The 20,157-nt window shown below is 53.7% G+C and overlaps 2 protein-coding genes across 12 annotated transcripts in view; one reads left to right on the top strand and one right to left on the bottom strand.

The window, feature by feature from the left end:
- UIMC1 (ubiquitin interaction motif containing 1) overlaps positions 1–5,370 on the bottom strand; it is a 41,967-nt gene extending 36,597 nt beyond the window's left edge. For all 5 annotated transcript variants that reach the window (XM_068160910.1, XM_068160928.1, XM_068160919.1 and 2 more), the window contains exons 1-2: positions 5,195–5,370; positions 924–1,084 (exon numbers count right to left, since the gene is read on the bottom strand). In XM_068160910.1, the coding sequence (XP_068017011.1) occupies positions 924–1,076 (153 nt within the window). In that variant the 5' untranslated portion in view covers positions 1,077–1,084; positions 5,195–5,370. The remainder of the gene's footprint in view (positions 1–923; positions 1,085–5,194) is intronic.
- A 524-nt stretch (positions 5,371–5,894) lies between these two features.
- On the top strand, positions 5,895–15,554 carry ZNF346 (zinc finger protein 346). 7 transcript variants are annotated; one of them, XR_010990109.1, is made up of 8 exons: positions 5,895–5,963; positions 6,075–6,178; positions 6,268–6,363; positions 7,766–7,916; positions 9,118–9,357; positions 10,054–10,097; positions 11,806–11,899; positions 13,207–13,296. XR_010990109.1 is itself a non-coding variant. In XM_068160976.1 (7 exons), the coding sequence occupies exons 1-7, from the start codon at positions 5,903–5,905 to the stop codon at positions 13,310–13,312; spliced, it is 852 nt and encodes a 283-aa protein (XP_068017077.1). In that variant the 5' UTR covers positions 5,895–5,902; the 3' UTR covers positions 13,313–13,405. The 7 variants fall into 7 exon arrangements, 5 of the variants coding, with proteins under 5 accessions (XP_068017077.1, XP_068017068.1, XP_068017090.1 ...); XR_010990108.1 differs by having other exon boundaries at positions 10,051–10,097; XM_068160976.1 differs by lacking the exon at positions 10,054–10,097 and having other exon boundaries at positions 13,207–13,405.
- The last annotated feature ends 4,603 nt before the right edge of the window (positions 15,555–20,157 follow it).

Here is a 20,157-nt window from a genome sequence, read left to right as displayed (position 1 = left end):
TGGGGAGAGGCCTTGAGCACAAGCCCTGTGAGGAGAGGCTGAGGGAGCTGGGATTGTTTAGCCTGGAGAAGAGGAGGCTCAGGGGTGACCTCATTGCTCTCTACAACTACCTGAAAGGTGGCTGTAGCCAGGAAGGCGTTGGTCTCTTCTCTCTAACAACCAGCACCAGAACAAGAGGACACAGTCTCAAGCTGCACCAGGGGAAGTTTAGGCTGGAGGTGAGGAGAAAGTTCTTCACTGAGAGGGTCATTGGTCATTGGAAATGGCTGCCCGGGGAGGTGGTGGAGTCACCATCCCTGGAGGTGTTCAAGAGGGGATTGGACGTGGCACTTGGTGCCATGGTCTAGTCACGAGGTCTGTGGTGACAGGTTGGACTCGATGATCTTTGAGGTCTCTTCCAACCTTGGTGATACTGTAATACTGTGATACTTTATGTCTTAGCCAGCTACATCCATACCACAGCTCCCCTTGACACCCTATGGAAGCAGGTTACAAACTCAGGCTTCTCTAATTCAGGATCAGTTTACCAGACAGCAGCTGTGCCTGAGCTACCCACGGGCCTGTGTTCCAAGTCATTCTCTATCTATTTGCACTTAATACAGAATCATGTTTCTGTGTTTTAGCTGGAAATCAATCAAATAAAAAATTATGGAAAAAAAGATTTGTAAAGGGATTGAGGAAAGGTTACTTTTAAATTACCTTTCACATTCAGTTCTGAGAGGATTTGGTTATCAAATCCCAGACTCATAACTCACCCTCACGAAGTACACCATTCATTTCCTAGTCAAATAGGATTTGATTCATCTCCTATGCAAGAAAGGGAATGGCACCATATGCTCTGCACAAAGCCTGACCCCAGCACAGACAGCGTGGAGTGCTCAAGGCCCAGCACAGGCCCTGGGCTCCGTGAGCTGATCACTGACCTCTCCATCGCTGTCGGATATAACAATAAACGCATCCACAAAACTGCGCTTCTTCTTGGCATTGCTGAGGCTCCTCTTCTCCTCCTCCTCCTCTTCCTCCCCATCCTGACCTCGGGAGTCCAAGCCCTCCGTGAGCTTCTTCCTTCTTGGCATCCTTCACTCTAAACAGAGGGAAAGATTAAAAGCCATTTGTTTCCTTCTGATTTAGATTTCCCCTAACAGTCATCCTTCGTAGGCTATTTTTAGGCAAAATACCCCAGGCATTAGAACCTTATTACAAAGCATGGTGGATTTAGCATTACTGGGAGCCACATGTACTAGTCACCACTCATCTAGTTAAGAATACTTTATTATAGTTGATTGCTGCAAAGAGGTTTCAGGGGAACAGCAATGCAGACCAAAGCTACACTGAATGCCCTTGCTCCAAAGCAATGAGGCTTCCTCTTAAAGCACATCAGCAAACTCCTCCAAAGCATCGCTTCATGGCAGGTCTCCTGGTCTCCAACTCCGCCCCAAACATCCTCTCCTCAGCCCCACAGCTCCACTGTCCTGGCACACAACACACCAGGGCTGGGGAAGCAGATCAAGCTGAAACTTGCACACCACAACCCACCACAGCACAGCAATTTGTCAGCTTTTATATTCAACAAAACAAGGGGAAAAGGCACGTTCCCCAAACAAAGCTGTTCTGCTCTCAGCACAGCAGCCTGGTGGAAGGTTGCACCAGCACTACAAAAAAAGGGAAAATGCCAGCAATAGCAGTGGCAGGCTGGAAACAAGACAAGTTTATCTGCAGCCTGGATTCCTCAATGAGCATCAGCCTCCGGAAGCCCTCTGCGCAGACATGCCCAAACCATTTGTACTAAAGGCGGCACTTGATGAGCAGGGAGGAACCTGCTGAGCATTATTAGTGCAAACCTGAGTGCTCTATGAACAGCACAATTGAGGGCAGGTGCCCACACAATGCAAGCTAGTACTTCAGCATCTCCTTTCCTTGGCAGCCCATAGACTGCTGGAGAGATGCACAGCAAGCATTAGTTGCTTGGATCAAAAAGGACTCAGCTGAGAGGATGAGGAGGAGATCTCAGTGAACAAGAGCAGCAGGATGGCACACAGAGTTAAGCCACCCTTTCCTGCCTGCTTGCTGTTTGGCAAGTAACAACAGTCAGTGCTTCCTGACCTGTAATCTAAAAGAGCCTCACAAAGCAGGCTGAGCACGACCAGCTCTGTTTAAGATAGAATTAAACATGTGCAGAGTAGTTAGCAACAAGCCTCTTGTTACACACCAGAGGATGACAGAGAGAGAAAAGCAAGTCAAGTTGGCCAGTTCCCAGACCAGTGTCCTTCCACAGGATCATTTTGCCTTCCACTGAAATAGCTCAAATGTGCTGCTTACATCTGAAATCAGAGTAACAACTGCAACAAAGACTCTACATTACCCAGCATAGTGTGGAACCTTTGTATGTAACACCAGAAAATTGCAAATAGACACTGAACGTAGCAACACCAACGAGCAAGGAGTCTGAAACCCCCATCAGCACTGCAAACAGCAGCGCACTGCTCCATCTACAGTCCGAGGCAGCAAGGTGAGGCCGAGAGGAACGCTCTCTACTACCTACAGCCTTCAAAAGCTCCCCTAGCCTCTCTGCCTGCCTTCCCCTGCAAATACATGCACACACATGCCTAGAGACAAAAGACGATTAGCCTGGTGAGTCATGATTTGAACGGAAGGTTTGCTGAGCTCTCTGAAGACAGCATATTGTACAAACGGCATGCACAGCCCCAGAACTGACTGCAACGACCACTGCAGTCCACAAGCGTTTGTCTGCTTAGCGAGGGGAAACAGAAACAAGCAGTGTTTGTGTGAAAGCACTGGCTGCTACAAAACAAAGCTCCAGCTGAGCTAACCCAGGCCTGGCTGGAATAGCCTCATTATACTTCCTCCTTTTTTCCTTTTTAATCTTTTGCTCCTAATGGTCTCTTTGCCTTCTGTCCAGGGAGATGAAGCAAGCCTCACACCCAACTGCCACCACAAAGGGCACCCATCGGGGTGGGGAAGTTTCCCTTATTGGAAGAAAGCCACTTGCACAGGCAGGCTTTTGGGAGGAGCGCGGGGAATGGCCGTGCCCCCGGTGAGTGAGCCCGTGCAAGGTCACTGCTTTTGGAGGCAGCCCTGCAAATCTTTTTCCCACCGAAACAAAAGCAAACAGAAACAAGCAGCTGCCATGCTGCCTTGTTTTTCCCAAATCCACGCTGGCAGCGCCAGCTCTCCTCTGACTCTGCGATACATCTTCTGCTCGGTGCACTGTGCTAAATAAGAGATCACTGAAAAAAATATCAGCTGGAGTTATGATGAGTCACCTGCCTTCAACATTTAAAGGAAAGGCAGGGGGGGGGAAGAAAAAAAGATGTAAGAGATGTAACCACACAACTCCCACAACGCTCCTGAAATTGAAGGGACTTGTGGCAAAGCGAGTCTCTGGAAATGTAACTAAGGGAACAAGACAAGTAAGAGATCACTTGTAGCTGTGCTCGTCTGAGGCTATGAGTAGGAGAGCAGTAATAGCTTTTATTAGACAAGCTGGTACAGCTGAGGGAAGAAAACATGCATTAGAGTGCATCCCCCCCCCCCAACTTCAGGTAGGGAAGTTAAGCACAGAAGCTTTTAGCACTTGGAAGGACTTGCTGCTGGTACCCGAGGTGATGATACCTGCTTTTAGGCTCAGCAAAAGAGGCCAAAGACTGAATTATCTACAACTACCTTTGCAGTTTGGCTCACAACCTTGTTGTGCAGTTATCCAGGGTTGGGTTGGTTTTTTTTTTTCCAACTCTGAATTCAAGAGAATTTCTTTGTAAAAGCTCTGACAGCAAAGGTGACCTCCTGACAAGGGGCCCCCGCAGATGCCACGCTTCTCCAGTCACATTTTTAGGGATCTCCTTGAAGATCCCCAACTTATGATTATTTGTCATTTTCCTTCTCATCTATCATTTTGATGAATCGGAAAGCAATTACCGACAGAATAATTCTAAATCTTGACACTGCAGCTACAGACCTGCCAAGCTGTGACAGCTTGAAAAATGCTTGAAAATGAAGCCAAAAATGAATGACTCTCATCCCCGGATGAGTTTCTGAGCCGTTTGAGGCACAGGCTGTCGCTTTGTAAACAACTCCCCCCCCCCCCCTCCCCCCACCTCAGGAAGCAGAGGCAAAACGCTCCCCGGCAGCACAGCAAAGGGGCTCAGCATTCAGGCAGGACAAGCACCGCCTGCCTCCCGGGAAATAGCATCCCTGGACCCTCTGCTCGACCCAGCGCGCAGGGCCCAGCTGGTGCTCTGTGCCCAGCAGGAAGCGAGGGCTCACAGCAACGCAGGGGGAGAGGAACTGTTTACAGGATCGATCCGTTTGTAGCGCTGGCTCTTCACCAGGAGTGACACACGGAGCGCAGAGGCCACGCCGTGCATCTGCAAATGCTGCTGAGCGCTGCGGGAGATCCTAACTGCTCAGCTTCTCTCTAGTCCAGCACAAGCAATCCCGCACGCAGCATCAGTCCCTCCTCCAGGACCAAGCTCCGTATGGGGGGAGAGCAACCCTCTCCCCAGCACCCACCCGAGGTCCTCCCCTTCCCAAGCAAAAGCCTGCAGGCACAGAGGGCTCCGCAGCGAGCTGAGGGCTGGGCTGACAATGGCGGGGATCCGGGCAACTCAACCAGCATCAGCGTGGGAAGCATGGGGAGGGTCCCGGGACGGATGGGCTAAACCAAAGAGATGGGAGCCTCTGGAAAAGAAGCCAGATCTGGTAGGGAGAGCTAAGAGGGGCTGCCCCCAGGGCCTAGCCTGGAGAGACATCTCGGGGAATGGGGCCAGGGGAGAGCTCTGGGGGATCGTGTTTGGAGTGCCCTCCCTAGGGGACTGCCCCCCCTAGGGGACTGCCCCAGGAGAGAAGCACTAGGACAGCTCCACGGCAAAGGGCACAGAAGCAGGGTCCCCTCCAAGAAGAGGGGCTTGAGTACAGCTCTGGAGGGAAGCGATAGCGGAGCGTACCCCCACCCCCGGGGGACAGGGCTGGGGCGGGAGTGCGCCGGCAGCGGGGTCACCTGGGGCGGGAGCCGGTGGGCATGCCTAGGGGGGGTCAGCCCTGGAACAGCCCCAGAGAAAGAAACGGCCACGGGTGGGGGAGCTTAGCGCCCAGTCCCAGGAGCCCCAGGCGAGCCCCGGAGCAGCGGGCCCGGCGCGGAGCGGCGCGCCAGGCCCCGCGGGGCACAGGTACTCACCGGGCCCGGGCCTCCCGCGGCCGGCGCCCCGCCCCCGCCGGGCCGCCCCGTGTCGCGGCCACAGGCGGCGGCGCCGCTGCGTCCCCACCGGGCCGCCCCGCCGCGTCGGCCCCGGTCGGCGGGTCTCTCACCCGCAGTCAAGTTGGCGGCGGAGGCCTCATTGCCCTCACCCAAGATGGCGGCGGCGGCGGCTTCACGGCGCGTCACGTGGCCAGCGGAGCGCTGACGCGGGCGGCGCCATGTCGCGGGCGGGCAGGCGACGGACCCGGCTCTAAGGGGCCGCTGGGCTCCGGCACCGTTTCCTGAGGTGCGGCTGCAGGTGCTGCCGCTTTCTCAGCCCGGTGACGGGCGCTACGGGCAGAGCAGCGGGCGCCGGTTCCCCAGGAGGAGAGAAGCGTGGTTTGGCAGTTCAACTCCCTGCCTCCGAAAACTCAGTGCCTCAAGGGTTAATTACCCCTACGCTCAACGCTGTTGTAGCGGCGGGGACGCCCACAAAGCCCAGGCCCCGCGGGCCTGCCAGCGATGCCTGGGGAAACCGCAATTTCCTCGCCGCCCTGCCCACAACTGACATGGCCGCCACAGCCTCCCGCGGCCAGGGCGCGCGGGGCTCTCGCGGGAGGCCGCCCCGCCGTTGCTAGGCGCGGGAGGGGCGGGGGTGCGTGAACGGCTCTCGCGAGAGCGGCGGGGAGTGGGGCGGGGCCGGCGGAGATGGCGGACGGGGCCGGTAGCAACGGGGACGCCGCGGGGCTGCCGGTGGGCAAGGAGGCAGGTGAGGAGCAGGGGAGCGAGGGCGGGGGGCACTCTTCAGGGCCGGTAAGGCTCAGCGCGGCCCGGCCCAGATGCTGACGCGCTGGTTGTGTCCCCCTTCTGCGCCCCGCAGTGGACCGCCTGATCCGGGAGAACGGGCACATCTTCACCGAGGCCCAGTGCAAGGTGTGCAGCGCCCTGCTCATCTCCGAGTCCCAGAGGCTGGCCCACTACCAGGTAGGAAGCGGGGAGTCGCCGCTGCCCCTCGCCGGGCACCGCGGGGTGCTGAGCGGCGGGGCCGGCGCGTTTCTCTCTGCTTTCTCCAGAGCAAGAAGCACGCCAACAAGGTGAGGCGGTACCTGTCCATCCACGGCGGAGAGGAGCTCGCCCACGGCAAGAAGATGAAGCTGGATGTGAAGCAGGTGAGAGGAGAGCATAGAGCCCTTCAGGTCCAAGTACCGACAAGCAGGGCCTGCTGTTATATGGCCTGGGCACCTTTAAAAATAGATGAAGGAAACATGCTCAGAAAGGGCATTGTGAGAACTGAGGAGCTCAAAGACAAGCGTGTTTCCAGGGCTTTGTCTCGACGAGCACAGTTCCTGCTGCCCTTCCCATTTAAACAGCCTAGGTGAGAATGTCTTCCCCACTGGAAGAAGTGTACATTGCTTTGTGTTGATGGTCTTGTTTGAAAGAAAAGGGGCAAATGAGTGACAGCTTGTCAGGAGCATCGTTGCTTAAGCTTTGCTGTTACAGAGAGCACGTTGGGTTGGAGCACCTCTGCTACGAGGACAGGGTGAGGGAGCTGGGGTTGTTCAGCCTGGAGAAGAGGAGGCTCCAGGGACACCTAACAGCAGCCTTCCAGTAGCTGAAGGGGGCTTACAAGAAAGCTGGGGAGGGACTGTTTACAAAGGCCTGCAGTGATAGGACAAGGGGCAATGGCTTCAAACTAGAGAAGAGCAGATTTAGATTGGACTTTAGGAACAAGTTCATTACTATGGGAATAGTGAAACACTAGAATAGGTTGCCCAGGGAGGTGGTCGGGGCCTCATCCCTGGAGATACTCAAAATGAGGTTTGACAGAGCTCTGGGCAGCCTGAGCTAGTTGAGGATACCCCTGCTGACTGCAGAGGGGGTTGGACAGCATGACCTTCAGAGGTCCCTTCCAACCCAGACCATTCTGTGAATTCTTTTTCCACAGCAATCCTCTTTTAAGTTTCCTCAGGCAGTCCCTGGAGCCTGTTGGTCAGTAAAGGCATCACGTTCCACTTGGCCATCTGTCTGCCCCATGACTCATTTGGGAAACAGATTTTACTTTTATGATCACTTCAGCTTTAATCCCTAATTCCCCAGCATTTGCAGTGGGGGATAAAGGCAGATGCCTTTGCACATAGTGCTAGGCTTAGAGCTGGCTGCTGCTGCCTGCTCCACTGGCATCATGTTGCAGATGTCCCAGCTGATAGCGACGTTTGCCTTGCTTGGTTCACACCTTGCAGAGTTAAAGGCTGCCTGTCCCAGTGCTGACAGCCACACACTTGACCTTGTCCTTAACCCATACAGGCCAGGGCTGCCCCTCTGCCTAGGGTGGTTCACTAACAGCTTAAAAGTCATTTGGTGCAAGAGTATTCTCCAGTGAGAGAGAGGTTGATGCCACGTCATGGAAATCCTGCTTGGTCACACTTCTTCAGCTTAATAATAGAATGTCTCTGATTACCTTGTTTGTTTAGATCCCTATGCCTTAGTGTTTCTTCTCATGACAAGGTTGGATGAGGTGACCTGCAGAGGTCCCTCCCAAACTCCAACCATGCTGTGATTCTGTGTGCACAGGACAGCAAGCAGGAAGGCAGCAATGGGGAAGACAGGAACAAGTGTTGTCCCATCTGCAACATGACCTTTTCCTCGCCAGCTGTGGCAACATCTCACTACTTGGGGAAGACCCACGCTAAGAACATGAAGCAGCAGTCCCCCAAAGTGGAAGGTATGACTGTCTGCAGTGCTTTTGTGTTGTACTGAAGGGCTGCTCCAGTAATAAAAGAGCTCAGAGGCTCACTGGACCCCAAGTGTCAGTTCATGTGAGGATGTCTGGACTCTTTCCTGCAACCCAGAGTAAGGCAGCACCTCCAGAGATGCAGCATCTCTCAGCAGCCAGCTCGCTGGGTTAGTGTTGGCAAAGTTGAGTGGTTTTGTTTTGCATTGTTTGAGAGAGATGCAGCTCACAGCAGTGTTGTACCCATCCCTGTGTGCAGGGACCAGGAAAGAGCCACTCTTCAGAGAGAGTGATACTAAATTGTAGAAATGCTTGTCACAGGGTACAGTGCTCACTGAAGGCTTACAGGGGCTGAAGTGACTGGTAAGTCTCTGGTACAGCAAATTCATCAGGCCTGCTCAACTGCAGGGATGTAGCCTCTGAGGTTCAATGACTTGTGAGCTGCAGATAGGTGGGAACTGGGAGAGTGTAGCTGGGAAGCATCAGCATGTACCTGTCCTGACCTTGTGCTTTTCCCAGAGCACCTGCCACTGACCTCTCTCACAATGGCATGCAGCCCTGGCAGGTGTCAGCTCTGACCTGGGGCAGCTGCCTCTGTGTCCAGTCCCTTTTCTAGCAGATGGAAAGGCCCAGCAGCCAAGAGCCTGGAGTGCTATAGCTGGTCAGGACAGAATGAAAACGAAGCCCTTGTGCCTGAGGATGGCAGCTTGTGTTAGGTCTGAGCTGTGTCTTAGGCAAGACTCCTCATGCCATTGGTTCAGGATCAAGTTCTGCAGCTGCAAGGTGTTTCCAGAAACCCTCTTGCCTTTGTTGCATGGGGCCTTGTGCCTGTGTTCTAGCTGGATGATGATAATAGCAGATGGAAGCTCATTCATGCCCAGTGTTTCTTGAATAGGGCCATGCTTATATTAAGGAGGAAAATGCAAATCAGCTGTTTGGGGTAGTTTTTTAGCCCTTAAAGTTTTTCTGGGCTGCTTTGACTTGTCTTACTACATACCTTTCAGTTCTGCAGTGTTAAGGGAAGAGGTAGAAGCAACATTAATTTATGTAGATGTCCTACATTCTCTGTCTAGGTTTGGGGTTTAGGAGTAGTGGGTTATTGGGTTTTTTAACATGGGTTTTAGGGAAGTAAAGTGACTGGTTTTCACTTCTGAGTTCTGTGACTGACCAAGAGTTTGGATTCACCCTACAGAACCAGTGCCCCCACAGAAGCATCCTGCCACCCTCCCCACTTCTACTGCGTCTTCTAACGAAGAGAACAAGGACATTAGTGACCCAGACAAGTTCTGTAGCCTCTGCCATGCCACTTTCAACAATCCCCTTATGGCAAAACAGCATTATGTAGGCAAGAAGCACAGAAAGCAAGAGACCAAACACAAGCTGATGGCACACTATGGTCGAACCCCTGATGCACCGGCGGCGTCCTTCATGGGTGAGTTCTCAGCAGGCAGGCTAATAAATAGCTCTAGAGCTGGGTGGGAGAGCAATGGAATGTGTCTGGCTGGTCTTTGGATGAGAGAGTCCATGCTGGGGGAGCAGGGGAGAATTGATGATGAGGATCTCAATTATACATTGTAAGACTGGTTTTTGGTTGATGTAGCTCCCAACAGCAAGAGAGATTTCAGGCTGTAGTTAACTCGTGACAAGCTCTGGGCTGTGTTTTGTGATGTTGTCTAATTGGGGATGTATCATTCTTATCCTCTGTGCAGATAATCCAGGGATTTTGGCCAGGACTGTTTCTAACTAGGTAATTGCATCCAAAATGGGAAGATAAAAGTGGCATTTGATGTCTTTGGAGGGGACTAGCCAAAGATGGAAGAAATAGGTTTGACTGCACCTGCTGCTTCAAAGCACATGAAAGCCAGAGAGATTTCTCCCTGAATGCCTTTCAGCCTCTGTGTGGGCACTTCCATCTGATGAACTAATGCAACTCTCTCCAGAGCAAACAGGAGTGTGGGGGGAGTTAAAAAAATAAAAAAAGGGCTATTAAGGAAGAACTTTAGGCAGACAGTTAAAGCTCACTTGGTTTATGATCTGCTGCTTATGAGCACTTCTGTGTGATGAAAGCCCTTGGAGTCCAGCAAAAGCATTAGGAGCTCATGGTAAACTCCCTTGTTCCTCCCAGCAGCCTTCTGTTGGACCGGGAAGTCTAGTACCTGCTGGATACTTGAGGTAAATAATAAGCAGACAAATCATCTTAAAATCTTCTTCAAGGGCTTCTTTCTCTGTCATAAAAGCCCACACAAGCAGAAGATTAATTATTCTAATTCTTTGCAGGCCACCTTTAGATACCGGTAGCACTTACAAGAAATGAAGCTCAATTATCTCAGTAATATTCTCTCCCACATTGTGTAGTCATGTGGGAGATGGAAAAGGTGCTTGGTATCTTACATTACCCATCTGCTCAGTACCTAATTAGAGGGGTCTGATGAATAGTTCCACTTTGGTGTGACAGTGGCAGGAGCCTTAGCCCAGGCAGGCTGGATGGGTGGGCTGCGCCTTTGCCTGTGTGAGCAACGTCTCCTATGAAGTGCCAGCGGAACCAGAGTGCCCATGACACATCTCCAGGGCACTTCAGCTGTTCAGGTGTGAAGTTTGAGCCTGGGCTGTGTTCAGAGGCTGTTTGGATGTGGTGTGCTGCAGTCAAGGATGTTTCTCCTCTCTCTGCCTGTTGCTGAACTTTTCTTTGCTTGGGGTCTGTGGCAGCAGACAAAAATACATTCTTTACAGTGCAACACTGAGGTGTTTGTCTGCTCACAGCTCCCCTAGGTGCTGCTGGTTTGGGACATAGGAGTGCAGTTTAGACAAGTCGAGCACACACCTGTTAGCTGAATTTGGTACAGAGAGATCTTGACTTTAGTCATGCAGGGAGGCAGACCCAAGGGTTGTGACAGCTCCTCTGGCCTTTGCTGCCCAGAATTACGTGTCCCACTAGTCTGAAATCACTGAGACGCAGCAGCTGGGTGAGGGGGTGTCTGCTACATCATGTGCTTCTCACTCTGTGATTATGCTGCTCTGCTCCCCTGGGGTGAGTCTCCTCTTTCACCTTAAGGAAATGTTTTCTTTGTGAGACTCCCAGGGAGCCAAAATTCAGGAGTGCTTAGTGTCTTGAGGACAGCTGCCAGGATCTTCACCTGCTAGAGACTCTTTGTGCTGAGCTGTGCCGCCATGCTTGCCTGTTCAGTATCTCCAACCTCCTGAAGTTTCATTCCAGATGGAGTTGTCATGTTACACAGAGCCATTGATCTGTTTAGTGCAACTATTGTTGGAAACATTGTTTTTTTCCAGTTAACTGATACACTGACTGTAACCAAACTGCTCAACGACAGAGCTTAATGTTCTCGGTTGGCACCTCGGCAGGGCTTAGCAGAATGCTTCAGTGTGCAGCTGGACATTGTGTGTAATCTCCTCTTGGCTGCTTTTAAAAGCTATTATTTCTTTATTTAAACACTTTAAGCTTGATAACTGTGTGTTTCCCTTATCATCTGTCCTGTGAGGTACAGATGGAGGAGAACTGCAGATGTGAGAGAGAAATGAAGTTGTGAAGGCAGCATAGCCTCTCTCAGTGCTGAGGCTTATACTGTGTCTGATACTGTGAAAGTTTACAGGAAATATGTCTTTGTTTCTGTAGGTAAACAAACCCATGTTCTGACCAGTAAAGCTTTACTGAAAGGCTTAGTAATTCCCTTGCAATGCCTGGCTGGTATGAAGTGGGGTAGTGGGATTCTGTGACTTCCCCGCCTGGCCAGGCTATTGACTTGCTATTTGTCTTTGTTTAGCGGCTGTTTAACACACCAAGTGATTGATTATCTCACTTGTTTCTGCCTCAGGCACCACGTTGTTGGCTAGCTGTGTGTGCTAACATTGATGTCTATTTCAGCTGGGAAGGGGTACCCCTGCAGCACATGTAACATAGTGCTGAACTCCATAGAGCAGTACCAAGCTCACATCAGTGGCTTCAAACACAAGAATCAGTAAGTAACCTTGGCGTCTAAGAGTTTTTCCAGCCTCTCCATTCAAATGGCAGCTTAAATATACCTTAAAATGCAGTTCTGAATGCATGTTTCTAGCTGACTTGCGAGCAGAGCGGGGTCGGTGTGAGCTTGCTGGCTGGGACCTGAAGGCGATCCGTTCCTGCGGCTCCCCCTGCAGGCAGCTCCGGGATGCTGCTGAGCTAGAAGGGCCCCGCAGTTGATTCCGGTTCTTGACCGTTCAGCTCAGCCTGGATCTTTGCAGTGCAGCTCAGCCTGACACTCATTAAACACGGCTTCTCTAACAACCGAGATTTTAATTAGTTAAAGACTGGCTTAGCGGCGATCTGCTTGCCATTCGAACTTCTCCTGGGGTTACTGGTCTTAAAATTTGGCATGTAGTCAACACCCACTGGAAACCTAACACTGTATTCCTGAGCTTGCTCTCTCATGGCTGGTAAGTTAAATAATAGCATTCCCTGCATGTATTATGAATCGAAAAAAATATTAGCCTGGTGGGTGATTAGTACCAAAAATAATTGTTACGGACAGGCAAAGTTCAGATCTCTGATTTCAAAGCTTTCACTCAAAGAGGCTCAGTAATGAGTCTGGGTTGGTTGTGGAGCTTCTTAGAAGAAAGATATTAGAAACCCTGCCTTGAAGTGAGGGCAGACTCACAGCTAAATTTCCCAGAGATGGGAGGAGGAAAACTGGGATCTGTTGTTGGCTTATCTGTGGAATACCAGCCCCGTGCTCCCGTGGCTCTCTGGAACACTCGACTGGAAGATGTACGCTCCATCCGGCATCCTGGGGAGGTTTCAGCTCTTGAACAGCACAGCCAGATCACATCAAAAAGTATCCCTTTCTAGAACAATAACATTGAGGAAGTTCCAAACACACAACCATAAATATTCCCTTTAAGGACATAGATGTTGTCTGAGTTTTTGCAGCCACACAACTCCCTTCCAGAAAGCTGCTCCTGGCTTCAGCCACTCGATCCTGTTCCAGGCTAGCTTCTGCAGTCTGAGGAGAGCCAGAATACTTGCTTTGTAATGGAAGCTGTTTAATCTTCCTTCAGCTGCACAATAGCTAATTCTGCCACACTAAAGGTGTCTGTTTACACACAGGCACAGAGGGCAAGGATGCACTTGGAAGCTTTTCTGGCAAGTTGTTGACTTGGCTACAGCAGGCTGTTGCTCCACTGACAGCCATGCCTGCTGAGCAGTGATTGCTGTTGGCACATTTCAGGGCACTTCTGACATTGTCTCTTTTTTTCCCCTTCTCTTCCTCTCGCTCCTTTCAATGTCCAGGATGCCAGGAGCAGTGCCAGTTGTTGGATCGTTCCCACCACAGCAGTATGTCCGGGAAGAGTCAACTGCCCCAGGAGGCTACAGTTATTTCAGCCAAGACTTCTAGAGCAAGTTGCAGCACTGTTCTTGGAGTTGTTGGTGGCCCAAGAACGCACATCCTTTGCCAGCCCACAATGGTTTCATTATCCCTCTGGATAAGCAAAGCCCTACCCTCCTGTATGCACCCGTTGAGTAGAACGGGGACCGAATCTGTCAGAGAAAAGGATCCAGCTGGAAGAGACTTGCTAGACAGCAAATATTTCACTCCCTTAGAGTAGTTTTCATTGTATAATTGCTTCCTGTGAAGGTGGGTGCGGTGTGAGAGGAGGTGTGTATCTGGTGTAAGGAAGGTTTGGCAACAAGCTGGTAGTGGCTACCTCCTCCCTCACCAGAGTAAATAAGGGATTCCTGCACCTGGAGAGCCAGCATCCCATGCTCAGAGGTGGCTTTTACTGGAGAAGAGCTCCTAGACCATAACAAGTAGTGCTTATGTGGGACACAGTGCAGGTTGTCTAGCTTTGTACAGGCCAAAAGAGTAGGAAATAAGCAGCGTGGCATCTCCTTCCATGCTTCCCGTGGTCAGGCTTCTGTGCAGAATTTCATGAGCCACTGGTTGCCATTAGAGCCTTTTGCAGTACCACAGTTCTGGTTGTCTGGGTCTAACAAGTGCAAGCTGCTGGTGGTGAGAGTGGAGGGCTGTGAGAAGGGTTTGAGTTCCTGGCTCTCCACACAGCTCGTCCTTCTGTTGTGAGGATTTCCATGTGGAAGGAAGTAACTGTTCAGCCTGGTTTCCTATGGAAACAGGTGTACATGATCATTCACCGTGTGTGTCTTTACCCCCTGTGACTTAAACTGATCTCAGCCAAACTTGGCAGCAGTGGAGATCTCCAAGATCTGCATCTGATCAGCAGAGGAAGGTAGAGCAAGTGTGAGTTCATTACTAATTCTGTTGGGACCTGCATGGAAGTGCAGCATTTTCCCTACTGCCACCAAAACACTCTGGGGAAGGAGGGTTTTAAGAGGGGGGTGGGAGGAAGAAATAAATTTAGATGTAGCAGAAAACTGTAGTATAACTTGGTCAAATCATTAGCTGGTCATTAGCTATAGACCTTTGAAAATCTACCTTCACTAGTCCTTCATTAGACACTATTTTCCCAACCCCTCTCTTCAAAGTTCTTACACATTTGTATCGTCCTAGAAAAGGGATGTTTTGTATTTCAAACCCAGAAGTTAAGACTGATGGTCTCTTTGAGGTGCTCATGCACCACAGAGGGAAGGGCAGGCATTTGAGACTGCTGTGCACTGTGGATGAGCTCTTCAGATGTTTTGCCTTAAGCTAAGGCATTGCCTGCTCTCGGCTAGCCCGCTGCAAGAGCCACGTGCCTTGGGCTGGCTTCGTGTTTGGTGCCAGTGCTCTGAGTGGGGCATCCCATGGCTCTGTCCCAGCATCAGTGCCTCTGTGGAGCTGAGAGTTTGCTAATCCATGGTAAACATCCTGCTGTTTTTCTTCTAGGAGGCAGAAGGACACAGTTGTCGCCCCTCTGGGAACTTCCCTGGCCAGTGGGGGTGGCAGGAGCGTGGGTGACAGCCGTGGGCACTCCACGCTGCCAGGTTGGACTGAGCCAAGTTGCTGCCTCTTGCTGTGTGAGCCCAGCAGCTGCTGGAGGGTGGGCTGGGGCCCTTGACCCCCAGCGTTGTGTGCCAGGGGAGCAGCTGACACCTTCACAGGACTGAGAACTGGGCTATAGGGGCCCTTCCAAAATCCAGTGTGCGCACTGGTCAGGTTATGTAAGGAGAGAGGGAGCTGGTTGCTAATCTCAGTGCTTGGGGTGAGTGCCTTCCCTTCCCTACTCCAGGCTGTGCATGAGCTGTTTTTCATCACCCTGTACAGAATCTGCCATCTTCCCTTAGGACAGGCTCCTGCTGGTCTGGGTTTGCCTTCCTAGTGTTTTCCAGCCTTGCTCCACTACTGAGGTCTAATCTTGGACTCCCTCTGTGGCAGGAGACTTTTTAAACCTTGCGAGCTGATCAATGAGCAGAAAATTGGTGAACTGAAGGAAGCATTGTGTGCCTGGTATCCCTGGATAGCCTCCAACTCGAATCTCCACTGCCTGGCTCTTGTCCTGTACCAGGGCAGGTGCCCTCTAGATGTGCTGTGCATCAACACCAGAGAGGGATCCATTTCCAGCACTGCCCAGTCCCAGTCACTCCTGTCTCTGTACTGACAGTTTTGCCTTCCCCTGTACACAGTGTTTGTGTTTCTGCTGTTTCCCTAAGGTGAAGCTCTCCAAATAGAGTGTTTATTACTACTTCTGGGTGATGTCTTTCTGCTTCCTGGGATTTTGCCATACTTCAAAGAACAGGATGTTTTGAAATACTTGGGAGTGGTGGGAGACTTGTGTTCCCATCTGCCCTCCTCAAGGCCCTGCTCTCCTCCCACAGCACCCTGAGGTCCAGAGGAAACTGGTAAGTGGCCTTGGCTGGTAAAGTCAGCATGGCCTTGGGCACACCAGTCACCAAGGGGAGGGATGACAGGACAGTCTGGGCTGGGAGACTGCTGGCAATTCTCCAAGACCAAAATATCCATGACTGCTGCAGGATGTTGAGCTGTTTCCTGGCACTGCCATGGCACCACAGGACTGGTATGGCAGCACAGGATTGGTATCATGGCAGGCATGTCCAGCTGCTGTCCCTTCAGGGCAGCTCACTCACTGTGCCTGGGACCAGCTGTGCTGCCCCTCTGCAGGCATGTCTGCAGCAGAGCACAAGGACTAGTGTCCTCAGGAGCAGTGCAGGGCCTTGTACTGGCACTGCAGATGGCACTGCCATCAGCCATATGGGTAGTGCTGGGCAGGATGGGCTGCATCCCTCCTGTGGTGCATGGCTCTGCCAGGGCAGTGCACCTGCCTGTCCATTGCTGACCGCTTCCCCTTGCAGCACTCCTGTAACTTGACTGTGGTCTCAGATCTGCAAGTGCAGGTGCTCCCCAGGTCAGGTGCAGGGGAGGAGAAAGTGGCCACAGGGCTGCCTGTACCCCTGGCATGTCCCCTTCTCCAGCAGCAGCATGGCTGCCAGCAAGTGTGCTGTGGCACCCACAACCAAGTGACCCTGCCAGCTGTGATTGGGGTTCCGGTGCTCATGGCTGGTCAGTACCAGCCCCATCCCTGTGCTCCAAGCATGGATCAGGTGGGTGCTGAAATCACTGGTGTCCCCGCTCTGCTGGCTGCCCATCCTGCTGGTGAACTGCTCCTGGGGGACCCAGCACCCATGGGCACCTTCAGGTATAACAGGAGGGAAGCTGGAGCCTGGCTGAGGCCAGAGACATTCCTGTATTGGGGGAGGCTGAGGACAGAGCATGGTCCCTAGGCTCTGCACTGGCGCCAGTGTGCCACCAGCCTGGTGCTGCCCAGCTGCAGTCAGGGCTGCTCAGTGCTGCTATTCCCTGCCAGGGCCTCTGCAGGCAGCACCTCTCTGGGCCAGGGCTCTGGCTGCCAGTGCCAGGCTGAGCACCAGCTCTGTCCAGACTGGCAGGCATGGCACAGGGCATGAAGCCACCCGGCAGCCAGTGTCCCCTGCCCATGCTCAGCCAGCTCCATGGAGCCTGTCTGAAGAGCTGGTTCCTCCTCCAGCAGCATATGGGGATGGGCCCCAGGAATCCCCCTCAGCTGGGGGGAACACAGCCCTGGCCACAGCCCCAACCACTGCCATCCCTCGTGGCCCCACTGGCTCCAGTGAGTAAATCAGGTGCAGATGTGGAGGCAGGGCCCGGTGCCTGCTTGCGATTAGGGGCTGGGAGAATGGAGGTGGCCCCATCCCTGCCTCACAGTCCCCTGCTGTGGCCATACTGCTCCCAGGAGAGGCCCTTGATGCCCTGTGAGGGACAGGGCTGGTGGACAAATCTGCTTGCTCAGTCCACAAATGGGCACCATGGTGTAGAACTCAGCACGTGGCATCTACTGTGTCCTAAGGGAAGCAGTGCCCATCCCGGCCCCATGCACTCTGTGCCAGCTGCAGCTCCAGTGCTATGCAGAATAGCTGGGGTGGGCAGGAATTACAGGGCTGCAGTGGAGGCAAGTCATGGCACTGCCTGCTCTTGCTGCCAGGCCAGCTCCAGCCTCACATGGTCCCAGCTCTGCCCTCACTGCCTGAATTTGTGGATGCTCCTGTATTGTGCTGAGGGATTGGCCAAAGCCTGGGCCCTGATGTCCCTGTCCCACAGCCCCTGTGTTGGGCCCCATGTTCTCAGCTCCCCAGAGAGAGAAAGAGCTTTGTGTTTGCCAAGTTTTGCCTGGTTAAACCTTAACCGGGACAGGTTGCTCCATCGGTCCCTCCCTGCCAGAGATAAGGATGGCCAGGCAGGGCAGGCCTGGCAGGAGCTCCATGCCCTAAGCCCAGCTGCTTGCCTCCGGCACAGGACCCAGTTCCTGTGGAGCATCTCGCCCTCCTGCTTGGCTTCTGCCTGTGTAGGCAGATCCCTGCTGCTACAAGGGCAGCAAGGTTGTGTCATGTGTTAAGACAAATGGGGCTGGATGGAGCTGGAAGCACTTGTGCTAGGGCAGCCCAGGACCCCTGTTTTCCAGGGCTGGCCTGCTCCTGTAGTACCAGGGGCTTCACTTAGCCCCAGCAAATGAAATGAGCTTTCTTGGTCTCAGACCTTGAGCCCCATGCACATATGGGGTGCTCGGAGCTTGTGCCCCAAACAAGAGCCATTCAGGGGAGGCCAAGAGAAACTTCCATGAGGAAAGAGCCCCCTGGACTCCAGCCCCCCCAGGAGCCGCTGTGCTGCACACACTCATGCTGGCCACAGGTGCCACCACAGCGGGAGCGGCGGCAAGCACTGGGGCCAGGCACAAGGGGCTGCTGTGTTCCCGCAGCCCAGGCTGCCTTCCAAGAGCAATATTGTTGGCACCAGGCAGGCTCCCTGCGCCGGCAGCGCATACACGGGCCTTTCATGAGTGGAGCAGGGATGATTTACTGCCTGGGGAAAGGGGCAGGGGCGGGAGGATGGAGTCCCAGTGCCCAGCCCCTCATTCATGCTTGCTGCCGCAGGACCCCTCACATGTAAGCAAGAGTAAGGCTCTGGCCAGGGGTCACCTCTCTTCAGTTGTGATGGGACAGAACCATCTATACCATGCCAGCCCCCTTGATGCCCCATCTGTGGGGTACTGCAGATGCATTCCTTCCCTGGGCACCCCACCTCTGGGGCTCAGTGGACTTGTGTCCCCTTGCCGCAGCTGATGGGAGCTGCCCACAGGGCTAGGGGTTACAGAGGCAGCAAAGGAGCGTGCTAGGGCAGGGGTGCACCCGCAGCATGGGGTGCTGGCGCTGGCACAATCCCCCCCTTGTTGTGCCACTGGCATGGTGGAGGCTGTGGCAGTGCTGGCGGCAGCGGGTGGCAGGCAGTGAGGCTGTGCTGCCATGAAGGGCTTTTTGTTTGCCGTCAGTTGCTGTTATAAATCAAGCTAGGCAACCCGACCCCCGGCCCAGCACTGCCCCACAGCAGGGAGGGGACTGGATCCCAGCCACCCGCAGTGCAGCCTCACTGTGCCCCAGCCTTCACCCAGCATGGGTCTGCCCTGGCAAAGATGCTTGGTGTTGCACAGGGTAAGATGCCAGCACTGGTGCCTGTGCCCTACTCCTGGCCAGCCCTGTACCCGGTACTGGTTGGACCTGGCCAGGGTACAGGGGGTCTGTCCATGCCTAGCCCTGGCAGTGGTTCCCATGCACTCTCTTGAGTTGCAGCTCTCCCCTCCGGCATTCCCAGTACTAGGAACAACTTCTTCTCTCTTTTTGTAATTTGGTCTTGGTTCGAATCGAGCTGAACCCAAGATTTTCCTGTGCTTCCGGCATGCTGGGAGCTCTGCAGGGGCGGCTGCTGCTCCGTGAAATTGATGTTCTCCTCTGCTTCACGCACAGGCAGGAATGAACAGCTGCTGGGATCTGCTGGCCCCAGGGACTGCTCCATGTGCCCCTGCCCCCCAGGGGTGGGCCAGCACCCAAGGGTGGGGACCAGCACCCCAGGTGAGAAGCAGCATGGGGTGGACATTGCTATGGGAGATTGTAGCACAGATTAGCCCTGACCATGTGCTGGGGTCACCCTCTATCCTGTTTTAGTGTCAGCAGGATGCGCAGGGAAAGGTGTGCCTGGGGACTGTGGCACCTCAAAGGGTCTGAGGCCCAAGGATTCTGCTTAAGAGGACAGGGAAGCACATGGGTAGCAGGGCCTGGGCATACTGGCATCTGCCCACCTTGGTGCAGGCAGCAGCATGGGGAAAGCAAAGGCGAAAGTGTTTATGGGTCGGATTAGGGCCACTCCAGCCCTGGCTTGCAGTCTCGTGGTGTTTTACGATGCTCCGTTATGGGCTTCTAATGAGGGTCACAGCCACTTTATGGCACCGCTAGTGATAACGCTGCAACTAATTGCAGCACAATTAGTGAGCCGGCTGCCGGGCACTCAGCAACGCTCAGCACCCAACCCGGGCCAGGGCCACCCGCCGGGATAGATGTCACTCTCGGCACCTCCGGGGCTGGGGTGCTGCCTGTTCCCAGGGCTCCACGGAGGGAGAAAAAGGGCACAGGCGACTTTGCCCCCCCTCTTTCCCCCCAGCCCCGATGTGCTCCTCCCGACGTGGAAGCCCACCATGTGGGGTCTGCCTGGGAGGCGGTGGAGGGGAGCGACGCCGGGTGCTCCGCAGCTCACCTCGTTTTCCCCCCCACGCGGGGCGATGCTGCCGAGGGTTGCGCGGGCGGAGTCGGTGCAGCTCGCTTCGCTCCCCCACGCTCCAGCTCGGCGGCGGCTGAGTTTGCAGACGAGCCGGCGGAGCGCGGCCAGTCGCAGCAGGCGCTGCTAGAGGCCGGTCCCCCCCCGCTACCTTCCTACACCCGCCCTCCCCCCCGCCCTCCTCCCCCCCA

Source organism: Melanerpes formicivorus, unplaced genomic scaffold, assembly GCF_026170545.1.
Source record: "Melanerpes formicivorus ecotype bairdi unplaced genomic scaffold, bMelFor1.0.p_v2 SCAF_2, whole genome shotgun sequence".
Taxonomy (NCBI): domain Eukaryota; kingdom Metazoa; phylum Chordata; class Aves; order Piciformes; family Picidae; genus Melanerpes; species Melanerpes formicivorus.
This window is presented reverse-complemented; position numbering and strand designations above follow the sequence as displayed.